General features: G+C 43.7%; 5 protein-coding genes and 2 pseudogenes across 6 annotated transcripts in view; 5 read left to right on the top strand and 2 right to left on the bottom strand.

Annotated features, from left to right (window-relative positions):
- The window catches only part of UGT1A8 (UDP glucuronosyltransferase 1 family, polypeptide A8), a 155,745-nt gene that overhangs the window by 113,902 nt on the left and 17,656 nt on the right, over positions 1 to 24,187 (top strand).
- The window catches only part of UGT1A9 (UDP glucuronosyltransferase 1 family, polypeptide A9), a 113,863-nt gene that overhangs the window by 72,020 nt on the left and 17,656 nt on the right, over positions 1 to 24,187 (top strand).
- Positions 1 to 24,187, top strand: part of UGT1A6 (UDP glucuronosyltransferase 1 family, polypeptide A6) — a 92,713-nt gene that overhangs the window by 50,870 nt on the left and 17,656 nt on the right.
- UGT1A3 (UDP glucuronosyltransferase family 1 member A3) overlaps positions 1 to 24,187 on the top strand; it is a 51,102-nt gene that overhangs the window by 9,259 nt on the left and 17,656 nt on the right.
- LOC102124732 (dnaJ homolog subfamily B member 3) lies at positions 3,620 to 5,641 on the bottom strand. Its single transcript, XM_005596027.5, has one exon. It carries the CDS (start codon positions 5,521 to 5,523, stop codon positions 4,849 to 4,851), a length of 675 nt encoding a protein of 224 aa, XP_005596084.2. The 5' UTR covers positions 5,524 to 5,641; the 3' UTR covers positions 3,620 to 4,848.
- LOC141408239 (UDP-glucuronosyltransferase 1A3-like) lies at positions 8,670 to 9,454 on the top strand (annotated as a pseudogene).
- On the bottom strand, positions 22,664 to 23,859 carry LOC135966645 (dnaJ homolog subfamily B member 3-like; annotated as a pseudogene). Its single transcript, XR_012421595.1, has one exon. The product of XR_012421595.1 is annotated as a dnaJ homolog subfamily B member 3-like (transcript).

Genomic DNA, 24,187 nt, shown 5'->3' on the forward strand with positions numbered 1-24,187 from the left:
AGATGTGGGAAAGTTTGGAACTTCCTAGAGGCTTGTTGAATGGTTTTGACCAAAATGCTGATAATGTTGTGGACAATGAAGTCCAGGCTGAGTGTCAGATGGAGATGAGGAACTTGTTGGGAACTGGAGCAAAGGTCACTCTTGCTATGCTTTAGCAAAGAGACTGGTGGCATTTTTGCCCCTACTCTAGAGATCTGTGGAACTATGAACTTGAGAGAAATGATCTGAAATTGGAATTTAGGTTTAAAAGGGAAGCAGAGCATAAAAGTTTGGAAAATTTGCTCCAGGGCATGTCAGAGACCTTTGTAGCAGACCCTCCCATCACAGGACTGGAGGCCTAGGAAGGAAAAATGGTCTTGTGGGCTGAGTCCAGGCCCCCCATGCTGTGTGCAGCCTCAGGACTTGGTGCCCTGTGTCCCAGTGACTCCAGCCATGGCTAAAAGGGGCCACGGTACAGCTCAGGCTATTGATTCAGAGGGTGCAAGCCTCAAGTCTTGGCAGCATCGATGTGGTGTTGGGCCTGCAGGCACACAGAAGATAAAAGTTTAGGTTTAGGAACCACCGCATAAATTGTAGAGGGTATATGGAAATGCTTGGATGTCCAGGCAGAAGTTTGCTGCATGGGTGGAGCCCTTATGGGTAACCTCTGCTAGCGCAGGGTGGTAAAGAAATGTGAGGTTGGAGCCCCCACACAGAGTCTCCACTGGGGCACTGCCTAGTGGAGTCGTGAGAAGGCGGCCACCATCCTTCAGAACCCCAAATAGTAGACCCAATAGCTTGCACTATGTGCCTGGAAAAGCCACAGACATTCAATGCCAGTCTCTGAAGACAGCATAGAGGGGGACTCTACCCTGCAAAGTCACAGGGTTTGAGCTGCCTGAGACTGTAGGAGCCCATTTCTGTCATCACCTTGACCTAGATGTGAGACATGAAGTCAAAGGAGATCATTTTGGAGCTTTAAGATTTAATGACTGCCCTGCCTGGTTTTGGACTTGCATGGGGCCTGTAGCCCCCTTTTATTGGCCAATTTCTCCCATTTGGAATGGGAACATTTACCCAATTTCTGTACCCCCATTTTGTCTTGGAAGTTACGAACTTGTTTTTGATTTTACAGGCTCATAGGGGGAAGGGACTTGACTTGTCTCAGATGAGACCTTGGACTATGGACTTTCGAGTTAGTGCTGAAATGAGTTAAGACTTTGGAGGATTGTTGGGAAGGCACAGTTGGTTTTGAAATGTGAAAAGACATGAGATTTGGGAGGGACCGGGGCAGAATGATATGGTTTGACTCTGTTTCCACCCAAATCTCATCTCAAATTGTAATCTCCATAATCCCCATGTGTTAAGGGTGGGACCTGGTGGGAGCTGATTGGATCATGTGGACAGTTTTCCCCATGCTGTTCTTGTCATGCTGAGTGAGTTCTCATGAGAGCTGATGGTTTTATAAGGGGCTCTTCCTCCTTCACTCACAAGCTCTTCCTCTCTCTCTCTCGCCTGCTGCCATGTGAGACATGCCTTTGCTTATCTCTCACCTTCTGTCATGATTGTAAGTTTCCTGAGGCCTCCCCAGCCATGTGGGACTCTGAGTCAATTAAACCTCTTTCTTTTATAAATTACCCAGTCTTGAGTATGTATTTATAGCAGTGTGAGAACAGACTAATACAAGATTGGTGGTGATTGATGTTATACTGAAAGGGTTTAAAGGAGAGTCTGAGAAAAGGAAATGAATCTGCATATTGAGAAAGTTGATGAGAAAGTGGAATTAGAAATTCCTAGAAAGGTAAGCTGTTGTGTGAATGATTTCCCAAGATGGGAAAGTCTCTCTACCTGTTTGGAGACAGAAAGTGGAATCAGAGGAGAAGATGATGATGGACAGAAAGGATCATTCCCTCTTCCAGATGCTTTCCAGTGTATGATGTAAGCTGAATTAAAACCAGCTGTGTTGAGCTTCAGCCAGAAAAAGTGTCTGACATTTTGGCTTTTTGGATCCTACTGAAATGGTTATAGGTCTCCACATCTCTTGGGGCTCACAGGTTCATGCCTTTCCTTGCCTGGTGTGCTTGGTGAGAAGGTACCAGTGTTTCCATGGAGGATATTCATTTTAGGGATATCCAGATGGTCATCTTTGCACCAGAGGAAATGCCCCCTTTTTCCACTCTGAAAACCTTATCAAACTCTTTTATAAAAGATGAATACCCACATACAGGCCTCTAGCACTCTTCTGTTTTTGAGCTGAGACATTTTAAAAAGAGATTTTTCAATTCTGAAAAATCTTTAAACAATATGCTCTTGCTGGGAAAAAATAGTGGGTCAATATCATTCCCATCTCTACAAAAAGATATATATATATATATTTTATTAGCTAGGTATGATAGCATGTCTGTAGTCCTAGCTACTGGGAATGCTGAGAGGAAGGATCACTCGAGGTCAGGAATTCGTGGTTACAGTGAGCTATCATCTTGCCTAAGCAACAGCTACAGAGCGAGATCATGTCTTTAAAACAAACAAACAAACAAACAAACAAACAAGCTTTCACTTCTGTAAAAGCAACACTTTCCATTTACGACAGCACTAATCCAGGATATATCAAAACTGAACTTGTTTTCTTTCAGCTGTTAAAACTAGCCAGAATTGTTATAGATCCACTACCTCTGAGTGACATTGGTGTGCCACTCTTTGCTGACCACTGAACAATGAGATTTATGTAACTAATTCTGTAGGTACACACCAATTCATTCTACTCTACCCAGAGTGGTGATTTCCAACACACAAAACCACCATGAAACTGCCCATGCCTTCCTACCACTTCAAAACTCTTTTCATCCCTGAACTGCTCCAAAAGCAAACTTACCCCCAGCAAACTACTCAGTGAGTATCTTCACACATGTAACTTCCCTCGTCTGGCTTGCTAAAAAATGAACTCATTTTTCAAAAGCCCTGACAGTCTATCTTATTCTGATACTTCTTGTATGGTTATTGCATAAAGCAACTACCCAGGCACCTCGTAGCATGTTGATTTCAGAGTTCAGTGTGGGACCCTGTGTGCCCCTGTGGCATGGTGCCAGCTCACTGCCCCGTTCCTGCTGTTTATTTCTTGGGTGCCATTCCATGCAGACTGGACTCTGAGGGTTCTAGAGCATATCCAAACCCATTATCACAGTCTTTGTTGGTTAATGATGTGTTCAGGCCATGATTTTTCTGTAAAAAATTAACAGCATGCTGCTTTTAATTTTTCTCAGCCTGTCTAGTTCAGTTGTCCTTTTGCTCTCATGCCTTATGCAAACCTTCCCTCAGAGTTGACCCTATAAGATGGGTCCCTTTGTGATGGACTACCCCAAGGCAACATGCCCCTAAAGGTCTTCATTTGGGGCATAACCTGTGCCAACAGAAAGGTACTTTCTCAGTTGTGTGTATGGTGACTCACCCAAACAATATTACAGATACACTTGACTTTCCTCAATCTAATTTGGCATGCCCCAAGCATAGCAATAAGATAGTTCTGTGTGGCCTTCTGGAAATGCTTTTTTTACATTTCCAGGACCTACTGCCGAGACCAGCTCAGTTGTGGAGACCCTAACCCAGCAGCGCTAGAGGAATTAAAGACACACACACACAGAAATATAGAGTGTGGAGTGGGAAATCAGGGGACTCACAGCCTTCAGAGCTCAGCGCCCTGAACAGAGATTTACCCACATATTTATTGACAGCAAGCCAGTGATAAGCATCATTTCTATAGATTATTGATTAACTAAAAGTATTCCTTATGGGAAACAAAGGGATGGGCCAAAACAAAGGGATGGGCTCTAGCTAGTTATCTGCAGCAGGAACATGTTCTTAAGGCACAGATGGCTCATGCTATTGTTTGTGGTTTAGGAATGCCTGAAGCAGTTTTCCTCCCTGGGTGGGCCAGGTGTTCCTTGCCCTCATTCCAGTAAACCCACAACCTTCAGCGTGGGCATCATGACCATCATGAACATGTCACAGTGCTGCAGAGATTTTGTTTGTGGCCAGTTTGGGGGCCAGCTTCTGGCCAGATTTGGGGGCCTATCCCCAGCAATCTACCACAGTTGGAGAACCACGTTAGGGCTGAAGACAGTCCTAGTATACCATTAACCAACCATGTAACCACAAAGTCTGTCCTCAGCCTTCAGAGGGAACATGCTTCTTAAACTGATTTCAGCTCAGTGATACAGGATTCAAATGTCTGACCTCCAAAATATTAATAAACACATGTTGTTTAAGCCACCAAGTTTGTGGTAATTTGTTACAGCAGTGATAGGAAACTAATGGATCCACTTTACCAGGTTTACCTGCTTTTAAAAAGTCTGGGTTTAACTTTTTATCTAGATAATGGTCAACTTTTCCTACATCACCAGCATTTATGTCCAACTAAAAGCCATCATTAAATTAATTCAGCAGTATTAATATATTCATAGATTTCACCACTACACACTAAAAAATTGAAGTCAAATGGTTTAGAGCAAACCACCTGGTTCATACTTTCCCAACGGAAAAAGGTAAGGCTCAAAGTGCTGAGCTGAACATTCTGTCCTAGCACTAGGAAATAAACATTGTCAGCCTCAGGCTTAAGTTTAATAAACAGCAAAGTGCATACAGATATTTACAACGATTGAAAGACAGAGGTACTATTCGTGTAGTCCCAACAATAATAGGCGTTGGCATAAAGCGTTTATAAATTCTTGGGTACAGTTTTTCTGAAAGTAAAGTTCACTTTCAATTCTAAAAAAAGTCCGCTATTCCTCCAGATATGCTTTAAGTCAAATGTGGACTGGGATTACTTGGTGTCAATGCGGAGCAACTGCTCTTTGCTATTTATTATGAAGGACTTTAACTGAACTCTCCATCTTCCTCCACTTCCACCCTTTCTTGGCCATTCTCAATGATTCTCTTGGTGGTGATTTTTTTGCCATCAACTATTTCAGTGGAAGTCGACATGGACTTGAAGCTGCCTGTCCCATCACTACCATAGGACATGCAGAAGGAAGAAAGGCCCCCACTTCCCAGGGAGCCAAAGGAACTAAATCCTGTATCAAAAGAAGAAAATCCACCCCCAAAAGCTGGAAATTCACTGAAGGTAGAGAAAAGGGGTGCAGACCCTCTGCTTCTGCTTCCCCGGGAGTTCCTCCGACTCCCCAAAATATTTTCCAGCGGGTTTCCGAAGAAATCAAAGGAGAATGGGTCCTGGCCACCGAAGAACTCCCTGAAGACCTCGGCCGGGTCGCGGAAGCTGAAGATGTACTCGAAGGGGTCCTCGAAAGGCCTGCCGACTGCGCAGCTACCCTCCGCCCCCGCCTCGCCATAGCGGTCGTAGACGTCACGTTTCTTGGCGTCCGACAACACCTCGTAGGCCTCGGCCACCTGCTTGAATCTCCTTTCTGCTTCCTCCTTGTTGTCGGGGTTTTTGTCCGGGTGCCACTTGAGCGCCAGCTTGTGGTAAGCCTTCTTGATGGCCTCGGTCGAGGCCTGCCGGGGCACGCCCAGCACCTCGTAGTAGTCCACCATGCTGGACGCCCAGAACGGCCCGCGGGGCACTGGCGCAGCGAGCGGGACAGCTGCCAGCCCCGGGCGCGGGCCCGAGTGGTTGGCGACCTGGGTCGCCTGGAGGGACGCCCCTTGTGACGCAGCCACATCTCATTGGTCGAGGCCTATGAGCGCCTCGCTTCCCAGGATGCAGTGCTGCTGGGACTGGCCCTGCTCTCTGTGAGGCTCTGTGATGCCCCAAGACCAGGCCCCGCCCACTCCGGCCCCCGCCCAGCCGCGGTCTCCAAAAAGGGTGGGAATAAGGTTGCGGGAAAGAGAAGGGGTTGACTTTAGCTGCCTGAAGAACTGTTTTTCTTAAAGTCGGCTTTATATCACTCTTTTTCCTCGGCCACAGGAGGGAAGAGGGTGGTGGGAGTGAGTTTAGTCTGACCGGGGCTGAAGACATTCTGTTGTTTAGGACTGCAGTTCTCTAACGTTCCAGCCCTGGTACCCGTTTGGTTTAGTTGATGTGGATTATACCTATCATATATATACTGCGTTAGAGATTAAAACAGAATTTAAAAGACATATTCATTGGGCAATTTAATAAGAAACCCATGACACACTATCAAATCTTATTTTTATTTAACTTTTTTCAGACAAAATGTAGTGAGAAGAGTGGCATTGTTTTACATTTTTTGCATCTCGCTTTAGTACTTGGCTTAATAGCTGGATTCTCATGTCAGCTTCTGCATTCAATCTATTGTGATATTACACATCACCCATGTAGCTTCTGGAAAACTCCACTGTACACTTGTGAGAGAATGACAGTGAAAAAATCAAGTAGGATTATTATGGAAATAGTTTTGACTTTGCAAAATTCTCCTGAAAAATTCTTGGGGATCCCTAGGATTTCTGGCTCATTCTTTGAGACATGCTAGTCTAGTACAGTAGTCCCTGGTATTCTGAAGGGATTAGTTTAGGACAACCCTCCTCCTCATACCAAAATCTAGATGCTCAAGCTCCTTTTATAAAATGGCACAGTATTTGTATATAACCTACTCATATCCTCCTTTAAACCTGTAATCATCTCTTGATTACTTTTACATAATAAATGTAAATGCTGTGTAAAAAGTTGTTTTACAGTATTGGTTTTTTCTTTTTATTATTTGTATTTTTTTTCATTTCTATTCCCCCCAAATATTTTCAATCTGCTGTTGACTGAATCTGCAGATGTGAAGCCCAAGTATATGGAGGGTCAACTGTGCGTGTTATTCACTTTTCTTGACTGCTAAAACAAACACCAGGGAGATCCTCTCAGACAAAAGGAAATACAGCACTAGTTACTGTATCGAAGCCATACACTGGCGTGCTATAAACTTGAGATGCAGTGATTATTTCCACTAGAACTGCTATGTCATGACCATGAATTTTGAGGGGATAATTTTTTGAGATCTGAGGTCTCTTCATCTCCTCCTTATTCTCTTTTTGACATTGGATTCTTTGCTTTGGTAAATTGTGAGGCATTACACTAGTAAAGGTCACTCAGTTCTAAAGGGAAAATGATTAACCGAAGAACATTCTAAGAGTTCATAAAGGGTATTAGGGCTAATGGGGATGTGTTATCTCACCAGAACAAACTTCTGAGTTTATATAACCTCTAGTGACATAACTGAAACCTGGGCTTGGCACTTGGTAAGCACGCAATGAACAGTCATAGTAAGCTGGCTGAGGGTAGAGTTCAGTGTAAACAAAGCGATTTGGGAACATCAAAGCAAGTTTGGGGAACAACAAGTGATCCAGAATGGCTGGAGGGTAAGAGGCAGAGGGAGGGGGCAAGCAGAAGAGCTAGAGAGGAGGAATGAGCTTGGACAGGGGGACTGGGATCTATCCCAGAGTTTTGAGAGCAAGGCAGAGGAGTCTGAATTTTCTTCTGTGCCCAGGAAGCTGTTGATCAAGGTTTTAGAAGTGGCGGCGACGTGGGGTTTTTCAGTTGGCAGCCGATGCAGTGATTCAGAAGGGACAGCTGTGGGTTGGGGAACTGGGGGGCTGGGGCCCTGAAATAGGACCATGGCATCTGGGTCTGAGAGACAGTGGTAGAAACATCCAGATTCAGCACTTACTTGCTATCTTGGATACAGGGTCTAGAACGAAAAAAGAAGGAAAGTCACCTGTGTACAGAAGCATGTCCAGAGTGCTTACTGTCTCCAAAATCGTGTACTGGCACCTCAGTGACAGCATGATTCCAAAGCCAAAATCTTGCCTGTAAGGAATAGATGTAAAGGATATAGCTATAGTCTAATAGCAGGGACAGATATGCAAACTGCTAAAAGATGTAAGGCAGAGCAGAACAAAATGCTGTGGAGATTCAAGGACGGTGGCTTTGTTTCCCTGGAGGGTCCTGTAGATAATCTACATGGCAATGGACATGTTTATGTTGCTCCTTTAGTAACAAACCCCTTCATTCTGATTTGATGATAGGAGCTGGGAGTGTGTCAAGTGGTGGCCTATTAACTTAGGTCTTCAGCTTAAAAAGAAAGTACCTTCAAAAGGGTTCCAGAAACACTTTCCATGGATATGTCACTCTTTAGGTGCCCTCAAAGCAAGACCATCACATTGCTGCCCTGCCATGTGATTTCTCAGCCCCCAGAGCACCATGCCCTGTAATTGCCTGGTCATGAATTTGTCTCCGTCCACCTGACCCCTCCTTTCAGGCAAGGACCATTTCTAACTTGGCCTTCTGGCCCTAGTTCCTATCATAGTGACTGGCATACAGTAGGGCTCACACATTCCATAAATATTAGGTGGATGAGGGAATTAGCAATGGATTCTGCTTTGGTTCCAAAACAGAGATTTATTGGATTGCTTAGTAGTGGTTCTCTGTTGTTATTCATGAGCGTGAATGTGGATTGCCTACTATTGCCTCCACTGTTGGTGATTTCTCAGACCTCAGCTGCAGCCTGATAAATGTGGTTAACAGAGAAGTAGGAGGCTGTGACGTTAAATGGGTTACCACAGGCTTTTGTTGAGAATTGGATGAGAAACAAGAGCTTGAACTTGGATGTTCCCTAGAGTGAGCGCAGGGTCAGATGAGTTTTTCAAGACAGGAGTGATCGGTCTTTCCCAAGGTGGGGCCCATAATGAAAGGCAATGATAGATTAATGGATAATAAGTAACTGGAGGAGGGCACTCTGTTTTCCAATTACACGTTGGTTTGCTATGTGGCTCAGTGACAAGGTAATTAAGATGAAGAAAGCAAAGGTAGGAGGCACAGCATGGGGTGGACAGTCAGCTGCTGATGGCTTCTGCTCAGATGGCCACAGGATCCCAAGTTCCCCTGCCATGGCTGGCCACAGGACTACTGCTCCTCCTCAGTGTCCAGCCCTGGGCTGAGAGTGGGAAGGTGCTGGTGGTGCCCGCTGATGGCAGCCACTGGCTCAGCATGTGGGAGGACGTGCGAGAGCTCCATGCCAGAGGCCACCAGGCGGTGGTCCTCACCGGAGGTGAATATGCATATCAACGAAGAGAACTTTTTCACCCTGACAACCTATGCCATTCCTTATGGACCCAGGATGAATTTGATCGCTTTTTGCTGGGCCACACTCAATGGTTCTTTGAAACAGAACATCTTCTGAAGACATTTTCTAGAAATACGGCAATTATGAACAATATGTCTTTGGTCTTTCATAGGTCTTGTGTGGAGCTACTGCATAATACTGCCTAATGAGGCACCCAAATGCTACTTCCTTTGATGTGGTTTTAACAGACCCCATTTCTGTCTGTGGGATGGTGCTGGCTAAGTACCTGTCGATTCCCGTTGTGTTTTTTGTTCAGGAACATTCCATGTGACTTAGACTTTAAGGGCACACAATGTCCAAATCCTTCCTCCTGTATTCTTAAGTTATAAACAACCAATTCACACCACATGACATTCCTGCAAAGAGTCAAGAACATGCTCTGCCCTCTGGTCCTGTCCTACATTTGCCATGCTGTTTCTGCTCTTTATGTAAACCTTGCCTCTGAACTTTTTCAGAGACAGGTGTCAGTGGCGAATCTTCTCAGTCATGCATCCGTGTGACTGCTCCAAGGGGACTTTGTGATGGACTACCCCAGGCTGATCACGCTTAACATGGTCTTCATTGGGGCATCAACTGTGCCAACAGGATGCCACTATCTCGGGTCTGTATTGGTGCCTTCATCCAATCAATGTTCCAGACAAAACACTTTTTAAAAACATGTTTACCTACAATTGCATTTACTTTATGCTGAATTTATTCTGGTGCCATAGGTATTTTTTTCCTTTATTTTCTTCTAGGATATCTTTTTCTCCTATGCAACCTCATCCTCAGGTTTAGGAACAATTTGTTCCTTATCAGTAAAAATCATCTTGATATGGCAGTGGGGGTCATGTAAGGGTTAATCTGATAATGAGCTCTGCAAGACCCATGGCTCATTTGGATGCTTTGTTTACTTGGATATGCTTAATGATGGGAGAATCTACACCTAAACCCTGACATTCAGCATTATTCTTTGCATTTTGAAGCATGTGCATCTAAAATCCAGCACCCTATTTGGGCCACTGACCCTGTGTCCAACCCCACTGTTCGGCCCTGGGCACGTTGCCAGCCCCTCCATTGCAACATCGAAATGGTACACACTGCTTCCGTAAAGTGACAACTTTCAGACACTTGGTGGCTCTTTGTATATGCATATACTTGATGGCCTGGGTAGTTTCACGAATGTCCTTTAAGTGAACAGGAAAACTGAAACCTCTTGTTTTGCATGATTTTGTGGTGTTTCTGGGTCAAGTGAATAAAGAAGAATTTTCACAGATCACCTTAGGCCTCTTAGAGGAAGAACTATCATCATCATTACTAGAGTTTAAAAGACTCCTGCAGAACAAGGTGTTTCACCTGGAGACCTTTGCCGTGTTCATGCCAATTTACTGAGTGCATGATAGATCATTTACACCAAAATCTTTATCATGTATTATCTGTGATAGGCATGCCATTATCATTTTTATTACGTTAATTTCCTTTGTTATTTTGTCACCCTTACTTACTTGGTTTGGTTGACCCTTAGATTTGAAATTTTTCTGCAAATATACAAGACCATATTTGAAATCTTATGTTTTTTCTGCCTCTCTTTCTCCTTGATTTAAAGTTTATGATAGGTTGAATTATTTGACTGGTCTTCTCAAAGAAATAATTGTGGAATTTGTATATTCTTTTTAGTGTTTCATTTTCTGCCTCATTAATTGCAGCTTATTTTTGCCTTAATGATTTTATCCTCATTTCTTTTGGCTGATTTTGTAGCTGCTTTTCTAACTTCGTTAGAGGAATGTTACATTTCTTTACATTTGATTTTTCTTAATGAAGCATTGAGGGCTCTGAGTAAAACTTTTTCTGTGTCCCTCAGTTTTTGTTAAAAATTGCTGTTCTTGTCACTGCTTTTAGATAATTTAAATATCAGTTTTAAAATTTCTCCTTTGATGCAATGACTGTCTATAAGTCTATTTCCTAATTCTGATATTGTGAATATTTTTTGTAGTCATCTCCCTCTTATTTTTTCTAGTTATTTTGCATTATAATAAGAAAACGTTTCTTGTGAAGACACTACTTAAGAAATTCTTAATAGGTTACTTGATAGTCTAATACAGAATAGAAATATAATGTAAGCCACATACATAATTTAAACTCTTCTAGTGGGCATGTTAGAAACCAGCAAAAAAGAAACCACTGAAATTAATTTTAAAATGCATTTTTATTAAACCAGATTTATCCCTAATATTATTCTTTCAACATGTATTCAATATGAGATTATGACTTAGCTATCTTTCATAGATTTTTTTTCTTGTTAAGTCTTCAAACTCTAGCATATATCTGACACTTACAGCATATCTCCATTTGGAATAGCCACATTTCAAGTGCTCAGTTGTCCTATGCAGTTAGTGACAACAATATGGTCAATGTTTATAAATGTTCCATGGACACAACTTAAATTCTGTCTTTTCAATTTTTCTCTTCTTGTCTTTTTCTTTTCTTTCCTTTCCTTTTCTTTTCTTTTCTTTTCTTTTTTTTTTTTTTTTTTTTGAGAATGAGTCTCGCTCTGTTTCCCAGGCTGGAGGGCAGTGGTGGGATCTCGGCTCATTGCAACCTCCACCTCCTGGGTTGAACTGATTCTCCTGCCTCAGTCTCCCAAGTGGCTGGGACTAGAGGTGCATGACACCATGCCCAGCTAATTTTTTTTTGCATTTTTCTGGAGATGGAGTTTCATCATGTTGGCCAGTTTGGTCTCAAATGCCTGACCTCAAGTGATTCACTAGCCTTGGCTTTCGAAAATGCTGGGATTACAGGTGTGAGCCATCACCACACTGGGCAATTTTTCTATTTTTTAAAAACCCTCTACTAAACCTTCCCAATTCTGGGAAGGATGTCTTTTTAAAAATCCCCTTACATAACAAATTCTGCTCCAGTTATATTTTGGTTCTTGAATAGTTTTTGCTTTATACATAGTGATTAGATTGATGCAGGTAGGTTTGAGACTTGTATTTTCTTCACATAGTTTGCTGTTATCATTAAATAATAACCCTTAAAATACATTTTATCTGATATCAGTATTGCTACCCCTACATTATTTTTAAAATTCCCCATCTCTTTTAATTTGAAAATAATTTGTGTGCAGGTGGGTGGCTCACACCTGTAATTTCAGCCCTTTGGGAGACTGAGGCAAGAGGATTGTTTGAGCCCAGGAGTCTGAGAGCTGCCTGGGCAACATGCTGAGACTCCATCTCTACAAAAAATCAAAACAGCATCCAGCTGTGATGGTGCAGGCCTGTAGTGCCAGCTACTGGGGAGGCTGGGGCAGGAGGATCACTTGATCCCAGGAGATGGAGACTGCAGTGTGCCATGTGTTCACACCACCTAACTCCAGCCTGGGTGACAGAGTGAGGCCCTGTCTTAAAAAAATGAAAATTTCTTTGGCATGTGAAAATCGTGTTTTAAAAGTTTAGAAAACAGTTTTTTAAACTCCAATATGAAAAGTTAAGTGCAGTGGAATGCACCTGTGGTCCCAGCTACTTGGGGGGCTCAGGTGGGAGAATCATTGAGCTCAGGAGTTCAGCTCCTATGGTTTTTAAATTTATTTATTTAAAATACAACAAAAACCAGAATGGTTTCAATCTGATAGTTTCTTTGATGTCAGCATTCTGATTCTCTCTGTTCTTAATTGTATTCTTTCCATTGAGTGTAAGCTCATTCCTCTAACAGAAATTTCCTTTTCCCTTCTTAATTTTGGAATTCCATGGTACTTTTCCATTTCCATGGAGACGCAGTGCAGCATCCTCAAGTCTCCAACTCTTACATCTGTCTCTTTCACTTGTAAGAGCCCTTGTGATTACATCGTCCCACCCAGACATCCAGGATGACCTCCCCAACTCAAAACCCTTAATTTAATCAGATCTGTGAAGTCTCTTCCACATGTAATGGAACATATTCCCAGATTTGAGGAACTACAATGTAGATACTTTCGTGGGGCTGTGATTCTGCCTACCGCAGACACTAAACTTAAAGTGAAACCCACATCGTATTCAAAGCTAGGAGATTTTCCTCTATATGAGGAATTTAATTTTTGTTCCTTTAAATTTAATTTAAATTTAATTTTTGTTCCTGCACTCCATAGAGTTCTATTCTCCAGCCTTCAGAGCTATCAGCTTACCATTCAATTATCTCCTTTTCTCCTTGTCTTCCTTTTTTTTTTTTTTTTCATCTTTAAAAAACGATACCTTTCAAAGAGCAAAAGTTCTAGATTTTGATGAGGTACATTCTAGCAAAGTTTTTATTGTTTGTACTTTTTGTACCCTAAGGAAACTTTGTCCACCCCAAGATGTGAAGATTAGTTTCTACGTTCTCTTAAAAACATGAAAGAGTTCCAGTTTGTATGTTTAGGTCTGTGAGATTGGCAGAGGCGAATAAGACTACACAGGTCAGGCTTTCAGGATGCCTTTTTCTGTCTCTGGACTTTGCTGGGGTGACCTCACTGACACCCATGGCTTCAACCACCACATATTCAGATGGCTCCAAGTCTATCTGTGCAGCCCAGACCCCTCCTCATCTCCAGACCCTGGAAGCTGGTGCCTTGGGCAGCTGCTCCTGTTTCCCAGGCACCAGGAGCTCCTCCCTCCCTGTAGTTCTGCTCTCCTCAGCACCCCCAGGTCTCTGGAGTACCACCATCTTCCAAGGTACATGGGCCTCCCCAGTGTCTAGGTGTTCCAGATGTGTCACTTGAAATCAGATGACTTCGCTGTCTAAATAAAACACCACTACTTGGAGGTGGAACACGGGAGCCCATGAATGTGGCAAGAGCAACCTCCCAGGTGTGTTCCACCCCTCACCTTGGACTCATCAGGAGGGTGCTTAGAGGGAAAGAATTTTAAATGGGTTGGAAGTATAATTCAGAGGCTGAGACGTTGCACTCACCGCTAAGAATCCCTTTCTAGCCCTTTATATCTTCACAATTCCCCAGGAATTGTCCTCCCCTGGAGAGTTCCCAAAGCCCTTGAAGACCTTCCTTCTCTGTGCCATCCTGCTTGTGTTGCCCTTGAGCTGGGCGTGTCCCTGGTGGATGCTTCCATTCACTGCCTGTCCCATAGTTTCTGTCCAAAGGTGCAATCTATTATCAATGTGGATCTCTAATGGGGGTAACTTCCTCTCTAAGGGAAGCCTCAGCCTCAACAGAAATGGCAGACATGGCCAGGCAAGAAGACACAGAGACAGTGAGATAGAAAGTGTGCACAGACCAGAGAACCTGCCCACATCATCCTGGGGTGACCAGTACAAGGAGGCATGAGCAATCTTGTGAGCACACGTAGAGGTGACTTTCCGGAACAGGACGAACCTTGTGGACTTGAGACCCTTGTGAGTGCTCAGGGTGTCTCTCTCTTAGAAGGGCACACATTTAATTCTCCATCTGAAATTTGAACTTGGGTCCCCACAAATTATGCAGCCCATGCTGTTCTGGAGGAACCGTTCTTATCAGAACTTGGTGCTGGATTGACTTGGAGAAAAGCCTGATCATAATCTTCAGGATGAAATAAAGGCCTGGATGAATGGACACTTTAGTCTCTAAGCAGACTTGCAGAAGACTGGAGCCTTCAGCATTCAGAAGAGGAATTCAGACTGTACAAGATCTGAGGCCAGGTTCTAGCTCCCCCAGTCCCTTGGTGAGCAGGGAGCTCCCTGAACCCACCGTGGGTCCTTGCTAGGGTTATCTTGCCCATGTGTGCTTTAGACAGCAGGACCTCTTATTCCATGGGATAGATGAAGAATCCTCAACAAGGTCTTCCCAAGAATCCGATAACCACATCTTGAGCTCAGCCTCCCTGCAGCTTTTTTTCATATTGACAGCCACTTCAGAGATAGTCCTCTTTGATCCATACAAGAAACATTCTGGTGTGAAAAATGACCAAAACCAGATAGCCAGCCTACACACTCTCTGTTTAGAGAAAGCTGGCTTAGCAATGTTGTATGTTTTTTGGATGTGCTATATTACTCATACATGAGAAGAAAGAGTTTGAAGCATTAGCAAATAGGGTCACATCCAGCAGAGAGCATATGGTTGGGGACTAGGGCAGTGGTGACTCCTCAGACCTCAGCTGCAGCCTGATAAATGTGGTTCATAGAGAAGTAGGAGGCAGTGACATGAAATGGGTGTTCACAGCCTTGTATTGGGAATTGGATGAGAAACAAGAGCATAAACTTGGATGTTCCCCAGAGCAAGCGCAGGGTCAGATGAGCTTTTCAAGATAGGAGTGATCGGTCTTTCCCAAGGTGGGGCCCATAATGAAAGACAATGATTGGTTTATCGGTAATAATTAACTAGAGGAGGGCACTCTGTCTTCCAATTACATGATGATTTGCTAGGTGGCTCAGTGACAAGGTAATTAAGATGAAGAAAACAAATGTAGAAGGCACAGCGTGGGGTGGACAGTCAGCTGTTGGCAGCTTCTGCTGAGATGGCCACAGGACCCCAGGTTCCCCTGCTGTGGCTGGCTACAGGACTGCTGCTCCTCCTCAGTGTCCAGCCCTGGGCTGAGAGTGGGAAGGTGCTGGTGGTACCCATTGATGGCAGCCACTGGCTTAGCATGCGGGAAGCCGTGCGGGAGCTCCATGCCAGAGGCCACCAGGCGGTGGTCCTCACCCCAGAGGTGAATATGCACATCAAAGAAGAGAACTTTTTCACCCTGACAACCTATGCCATTCCGTGGACCCAGGATGAATTTGATCGCCTTATGCTGGGCCACGCTCAACTGTACTTTGAAACAGAACATTTTCTGAAGACATTTTCTAAAAGTATGGCAATTTTGAAAAATATATCTTTGGTCTTTCATAGGTCTTGTGTGGAGATACTGCATAATGAGACCCTAATGAGGCACCTGAATGCTACTTCCTTTGATGTGGTTTTAATAGACCCCATTTACCTCTGTGGGGTGGTGCTGGCTAAGTACCTATCAATTCCTGCTGTGTTTTTTTTGAGGAACATTCCATGTGATTTAGACTTTAAGGGCACACAGTGTCCAAATCCTTACTCCTATATTCCTAAATTATTAACAACCAATTCAGATCACATGACATTCCTGCAAAGGGTCAAGAACATGCTCTATCCTCTGGCCCTGTCCTACATTTGCGATGCTCTTTCTGCCCCTTATGCAAGCCTTGCCTCTGAGCTTTTTCAGAGAGAGGTGTCAGTGGTGGATCTTCTCAGCCATGCATCCGTGTGGCTGTTCCGAGGGGACTTTGTGATGGACTACCCCAGGCCAATCATGCCCAACATGGTCTTCATTGGGGGCATCAACTGTGCCAACAGGAAGCCACTATCTCAGGTTGGTGTTCATGCCTTCATCCAATCAATGTTCCAAGCAAAACACTTTTTAAAAAAATGTGTTTACTTACAATTGCTTCTATATCTACTTCTCTTTCCAGTGCTTTTATTTCTGCTTGTTGTCATGATAGTCTTCCATGAGATAAACTGTTAAGGGGTCTCTAGTAGGGTATTTCAGGTTTTAAATGGTCACTGAGAGGAAGAAGAGGCAGACACAAATGTTTGTCAAAGGATGGGCAAGGACTGGTGTGACTCATGGAGACTGTTCGTTTGTAAAGGCACCATAGTCATGGTTGTGCATGCCCTTCATTGGGCAGGAGCAGGGACACTCTACATTGAGAATTGACCCATCCTGGATTTTTTGTTTGCATAATTTTCAGGGGAAAGATGATACAACAGCAAATTACAATAGTTAACGTGATAATTTTTAGTGGTCCCATCTTGCAAAAGATAGAGAGGTGACCACAGGAGACCTAAGCACTCACAGGAAGTAGAAGTGTCAAAGAGGTTGACTCAGTTCAGTGGAAGTAGGGCAATGAAAGTGGGATTTCTGTCTGTGACTATGGAATTACACACGGAATTCAGTTTCCAGAGAGGGATCTGTGCTAACAAAAGATTTTCTGTTCAGGATTTGGGGTCTGGTGCATGATGTGGGGACATCTCAGATTTTGGAAGGAATAGTGATGGTTGCAGGTCAAATGGGTCTGCTACTTGGAATGCTGAAATTATCAAGAAATTGTGGAGGGGACTAGGGAGGAGATAAACTGTGAGTGTATAAGCCCAGTAACCTGGGGACAGTGATGAATGGACATGTGTCCAACAAGGGAAGCATCTCTCAGGAGAGGCTGATCACATCACCAAACCCACCCTATCCCACTCCAAGTTTCTATAGTGGGATCTACTCCTTTACCAAACATTTCAAAGGCAGCTTTCATTATTCCAGAATATTTGGGGTTCATTAATATGAATTCAGCCTTTTTATGTCATATTCACCGAATGCATATGAACTTCCATAACTTTAGATCCTTTTGTATTTTTATTTCTGTAATTCTTTTTATTAACATAGATATTATTGCAAAATACTCTAAGTTTCATTTTTTAAATCAAACCACATGATTTTTTTTATTGGTGATTTTCCCTATTATGCAGTGTAGTTATTCAATTATAAAATATGGGTTTATTAGATTTGTAAAAATGTTGAAAAATGGGATGGCATTTAAATAGTGACTCTTGCCCTTTTCTTCCAGTTTTTCAATGTGAACATATTCTCCAGTGTTAACTACATTGCTCAAATCTTCACTGTTATTTCAGTGGAGCAGAACAAATTGGAAACTGTGGCACAGATCACTCTTGCTATGCCCCTTAGAGAATTCCACATTAACAAGGCTAATTTTCGAGTGTGGTAAAGAACAGGCTAATGTATTTAATAGTGAATCCATTGATTGTTTCCCAGCATGAGGTCACACCAGATTTAACATGGTTTGGCTCTGTGTCCCCCACCAAATCTCAACTTGAATTGTAATCCCCATAATCCCCACGTGTTGAGGATGGGACCTGGTGGGAGATGATTGGATCATGGGGGCAGTTTTCCACCTGCTGCCCTCATCGTAGTGAATTCTTATGAGATCTGATGGTTTTATAAGGAGCCCTTATCCCTTCACTTGCAAGCTCTTCGTCTCTCTTTCTTGCTTGCCACTGTATGACATGGCTTTGCGTCTCTCTCACCTTCTGCCAGGATTATAAGTTTCCTGAGGCCCCCACAGCAACATGGAACTGTGAGTCAATTAAAGCTCTTTCCTTTATAAATGACCCAGTCTTGGGTTTGTCTTTATAGCAGTGTGAGAATGGACTAATACAGTAAATTGGTGCCATGGAGAGTGGGGTACTGCTATAAAGATACTTGAAAATGTGCAAGTGACTTTGGAACTGGGTAACAGGCAGAGGTTGGAACAGTTTGGAGAGCTCAGAAGAAGACAGGAAGATGTGGGAAAGTTTGGAACTTCCTAGAGGCTTGTTGAATGGTTTTGACCAAAATGCTGATAATGTTGTGGACAATGAAGTCCAGGCTGAGTGTCAGATGGAGATGAGGAACTTGTTGGGAACTGGAGCAAAGGTCACTCTTGCTATGCTTTAGCAAAGAGACTGGTGGCATTTTTTCCCCTGCCCTAGAGATCTGTGGAACTATGAACTTGAGAGAGATGATCTGAAATTGGAATTTAGGTTTAAAAGGGAAGCAGACCATAAAAGTTTGGAAAATTTGCAGACTGACCATGTGGTATAAAAGAAAAACCCATTTTCTGGGGAGAAATTCAAGCCAGCTGCAGAAATACTGGCTAAAGAAATTTCCATAAATAAGGAGGAGCCAAATATTAATCGCCAAGACAATGTGGAAAATGGCTTCAGGGCATATCAGAGACCTTTGCAGCAGACCCTCCCATCACAGGACTGGAGGCCTAGGAAGGAAAAATGGTTTTGTGGGCTGGGCTAGGGCCCCCGTGCTGTGTGCAGCCTCAGGACTGCACTGGACACTCTGTGTCCCAGTGACTCTAGCCATGGCTAAAAGGGGCCAAGGTACAGCTCAGGTTGTTGCTTCAGAGGGTGCAAGCCTCAAGTCTTGGCAGCTTCCATGTGGTGTTGGGCCTATGGGTACACAGAAGATAAGAATTTAGGTTTGGGAACCTCCACATAAATTTCAGAGGAGTATGGAAATGCCTGGAAGTCCAGGCAGAAGTTTGCTGCATGGGTGAAGCCCTTATGGAGAACCTCTGCTAGCACAGGGTGGTAAAGAAATGTGAGGTTGGAGCCCCCACACAGAGTCTCCACTGGGGAACTGCTTAGTGGAGTTGTAAGAAGAAGGCCACCATCCTCCAGAACCCCAAATAGTAGACCCAATAGCTTGCACTATGTGCCTGAAAAAGCCGCAGACATTCAATGCCAGTCTCTGAAGACAGCATAGAGGGGGACTTTACCCTGCAAAGCCACAGTGTCCAAGTTGCCTGAGACTGTGAGAGCACACTTCTTGCATCAGCATGACCTAGATGTGAGACATGAAGTCAAAAGAGATCATTTTGGAGCTTTAAGATTTAATGACTGCCCTGCCTGATTTTGGACTGGCATGGGGCCTGTAGCCCCCCCCTCCTTTTTTTGGCCAGTTTCTCCCATTTGGAATGGGAATATTTACCTAATTTCTGTACCCCAATTGTGTCTTGGAAGTTACTAACTTTTGATTTTACAGGCTCATAGGGGGAAGGGACTTGCCTTGTCTCAGATGAGACTTAGGACTATGGACTTTTGAGTTAGTGCTGAAATAAGTTAAGACTTTGGAGGATTGTTGGGATAGCACGATTGGTTTTGAAATGTGAAAAGACATGAGATTTGGGAGGGGCCAGGGGGCAGAATGATATGGTTTGACTCTGTGTTTCCACCCAAATCTCATCTCAAATTGTAATCTCCATAATCCACATGTGTTAAGGGTGGGACCTGGTGGGAGCTGATTGGATCATGTGTGCAATTTCCCCCATGCTGTTCTCATCCTACTGAGTGAGTTCTCATGAGAGCTGATGGTTTTATAAGGGGCTCTTCCCCATTCATTCACAAGCTCTTCCTCTCTGTTTCTCTCTTGCTTGCTGCCATGTGACACATGCCTTTGCTTATCTCTCACCTTCTGTCATGATTGTAAGTTTCCTGAGGCCTCCCTAGCAATGTGGAACTGTGAGTCATTTAAACCTCTTTCTTTTATAAATTACCCAGTCTTGAGTATGTATTTATAGCAGTGTGAGAACAGACTAATACAAGATTGGTGGTGATTGATGTTATACTGAACGGGTTTAAAGGAGAGTGTGAGAAAAGGAAATGAATCTAGATTTATTGAGAACATTGATGAGAAAGTAGAATTAGAAATTCCTAGAAAGGTAAGCTGTTATGTGAATGATTTCCCACGATGGGGAAGTCTCTCTACCTGTTTGGAGACAGAAAGTAGAATCAGAGGGGAAGAAGATGATGGACAGAAAGAATCATTCCCTCTTCCAGATACTCTCCAGTGTATGATGTAAGCTGAATTAAAACCAGCTGTGTTGAGCTCTAGACAGAAAAGATACCTGGCAGTTTGGTTTTTTGGACCCTACTGAGTTGGTCACAGGACTCCAGGTCTGCTGGGGCTCATAGGGTCATGCCTTTCCTTGCCCGCTGTGCTTGGTGAGAAGCAACAAGTGATTCCACGGAGGGAATTCATTTTAGGGGTCTCAAGATGGTCATCTTTGCACCAGAGGAAATACCCCTTTTTCCATTCTGAAAACCTGATTTATCAAATCCTTTTATAAGAGATGAGTATACACATACAGGCCTCTAGCAGTTACGTTTTTGAGATGAGACATTTTAAAAGGAGATTTTTGAATTCTAAAAATTCTTCAAATAAAATGCTCTTGCTGGGACAACAGAGTGGGTAAACATCATTCCCATCTCTACAAGAAGATTTTTTTTAATTAGCTAGGTGTGGTAGCTGTAGTCTCAATTACTGGGAATGCTGAGGAGGAAGGATCACTTGAGCCCAGGAATTTGTGGTTACAGTGAGGTATAATCTTGCTTAGGCAACAGCCACAGAGCAATACCCCATCTCTAAAACAAACAAAAAAACAAACAAACAATAATCAATCAAGGTTTACACTTCTGTAAAAGGAACACTTCCTATTTATGACATCAGTAATCCAGGATATATCAAAATTTGTACGTTGTGTTTGCTTTCAACTGTTAAAACTAGCCAGAGTTGTTACAGGGACCCACTACCTCTGAGTGACACTGGTATGCCACTCTTTGCTGACCCAAACAATAGGATTTATGTAACCAATTGTGTAGATACAATCCCACTCATTCTACCCTACCCAGAGTGGTGATTTCCAACACACAAAACTACCATGAAACTGTTTCTATGCCTTCCTACTATCTCTCAAAACTCTTTTCATCCCTGAACTGCTTCAAAAGCAAACTAACTCCCAGCAGACTACTCAGTGAGTATCTTCACACATGTAAGTTCCCTTGTCTGGTTCTCTAAAATATGAACTCATTTTTCAAAAGCCCTGACAGTCTGTCTTATTCTGATACTTCTTGTGTAATTATTGTATAAGAAGCAACTACCCAGGCACCTTGTAGCATGCTGATTTCAGAGTTCAGTGTGAGACCCTGTGTGCCCCTGTGGGTTGGTGCCAGCTAACTGCCATGTTCCTGCTGTTTATTGCTTGGGTGCCATTCCATGCAGACTGAATTTTGAGGGTTCTAGAGCATATCCAAACCCATTATCACAGTCTTTGTTGGTTAATGATGTGTTCAGGCCATGATTTTTCTGTAAAAAATTACCAGCATGCTGCTCTTAATTTTTTTTTAGCCTGTCTAGTTCAGTTGCCCTTTTGCTCTCATGTCTTATGCAAACCTTTCCTCAGAGTTGACCCTGTAAGATGGGACCCTTTGTGATGGACTACCCCAAGACAACATGCCCCAAAAGGTCTTCATTTGGGGCATAACCCGTGCCAACAGAAAGGTACTTTCTCAGTTGTGTATATGGTGACTCACCCAAACAATATTACAGATACATTTGGCTTTCATCAAACTAATTTGATATGTCCCAAGCACAGCAATAGGATAGTCCTGTGTGGCCTTCTGGAAATGCTGGAAAACCCGGGCTGGAACGTTAGAGAACTGCAGTCCTAAACAACAGGATGTTAGGACCTATCCCAATAGGATAGTCCTGTGTGGCCTTCTGGAAATGCTTTTTTTACATTTCTTCTCCAACCTACCATAGTTGGAGAACCACGTTAGGGCTGAAGACAGTCCTAGTACACCATTGACCAACCATGTAACCCCAAGGTCTGTCCTTAGCCTTCAGAGGGAACATGCTTCTTACACTGATTTCAGCTCAGTGATACGGGATTCAAATGTCTGACCTCCAAAATATTAAGAGAAAAAACGTGTGTTGTTTTAAGCCACCAAGTTTGGGTAATTTGTTACAGCCATGATAGGAAACTAATGCATCCACCTTACCAGGTTTACCTGCTTTTATAAAGCCTGGGTTTAACCTTTTATCTAAATAATGGTCAACTCTTCCTACATCACCAGCATTTATGTGCAATTAAAAGCCATCATTAAATTAAGCCAGAGTATTAATATATTCATAATTTCACCACCACACAGTAAAACACTGAAGTCAAATGATTTAGAGCAAACCACCTGGCTCACACTTTCCCAACAGAAAAAGTTAAGGCTTAAAGTGCTGAGCTGAACATTCTGTCCTAGCACTAGGAAATAATCATTGTCAGCCTCAGGCTTAAGTTTAATAAATAGCAAAGCACACACAGATATTTACAATGATCGAAAGACAAACAGAGGTCCTATCCGTAGTAGTCCCAACGGTAAAGACAGGCATTGGCATAAAATGTTTATAAATTCTTGGGTACAGTTTTTCTGAAAGCAAAGTTCACTTTCAATCCTAAAAAAAGTCCACTATTCCTCCAGATGTGCTTTAAGTCAAATGTGGACTGGGATTACTCGGTGTCAATGCGGAGCAACTGCTCTATGCCATTTATTATGAAGGACTTTAACTCAACTCTCCATCTTCCTCCACTTCCACCCTTTCTTGGCCATTCTCAATGATTCTCTTGGTGGTGGTTTTTTTTTGCCATCAACTATTTCAGTGGAAGTCGACATGGACTTGAAGCTGCCTGTCCCATCACTACCACAGGGCATGCAGAATGAAGAAAGGCCCCCACTTCCCAGGGAGCCAAAGGAACTAAATCCTGTATCAAAAGAAGAAAATCCACCCCCAAAAGCTGGAAATTCACTGAAGGTGGAGAAAAGGGGTACAGGCCCTCTGCTTCTGCTTCCCCGGGAGTTCCTCCGACTCCCCAAAATATTTTCCAGCGGGTTTCCGAAGAAATCAAAGGAGAATGGGTCCTGGCCACCGAAGAACTCCCTGAAGACCTCGGCCGGGTCGCGGAAGCTGAAGATGTACTCGAAGGGGTCCTCAAAGGGTCTGCCACCTGCGCAGCTACCCTCCGCCCCCGCCTCGCCATAGCGGTCGTAGACGTCACGTTTCTTGGCGTCCGACAACACCTCGTAGGCCTCGGCCACCTGCTTGAATCTCCTTTCTGCTTCCTCCTTGTTCTCGGGGTTTTTGTCCGGGTGCCACTTGAGCGCCAGTTTGCGGTAAGCCCTCTTGATGGCCTCGGTCGAGGCCTGCCGGGGCACGCCCAGCACCTCGTAGTAGTCCACCATGCTGGACGCCCAGAACGGCCCGCGGGGCACTGGCGCAGCGAGCGCGGGCCCGAGTGGTTGGCGACCTGGGTCGCCTGGAGGGACGCCCCTTGTGACGCAGCCACATCTCATTGGTCGAGGCCTATGAGCGCCTCGCTTCCCAGGATGCAGTGCTGCTGGGACTGGCCCTGTTCTCTGTGAGGCTCTGTGATGCTCCACGACCAGGCCCCACCCACTTCGGCCCCCAAAGCCATGGTCTCCAAAAAGGGTAGGAAAAAGAAGTCAGGGAGAAGAGAGGGCTTTGACTTTAGCTGCCTGAAGAACTGTTTTTCTTAAAGTCGGCTTTATATCAGTCTTTTTCCTCGGCCACAGGAGGGAAGGGGGTGGTGGGAGTGAGTTTAGTCTGACCAGGGCTGAAAACATCCTGTTGTTTAGGACTGCAGTTCTCTAACGTTCCAGCCCGGGTACCCGTTTGCTTTTGTTCATGTGGATTATACCTATCATATGTACTGCATTAGAGATTAAAACAGAATTAAAAACATATTCATTGGGCAATTTAATAAGAATAAACCCATGACACACTAACAAA

This window comes from Macaca fascicularis, chromosome 12 (assembly GCF_037993035.2).
Source record: "Macaca fascicularis isolate 582-1 chromosome 12, T2T-MFA8v1.1".
Classification (NCBI taxonomy): Eukaryota; Metazoa; Chordata; class Mammalia; order Primates; family Cercopithecidae; genus Macaca; species Macaca fascicularis.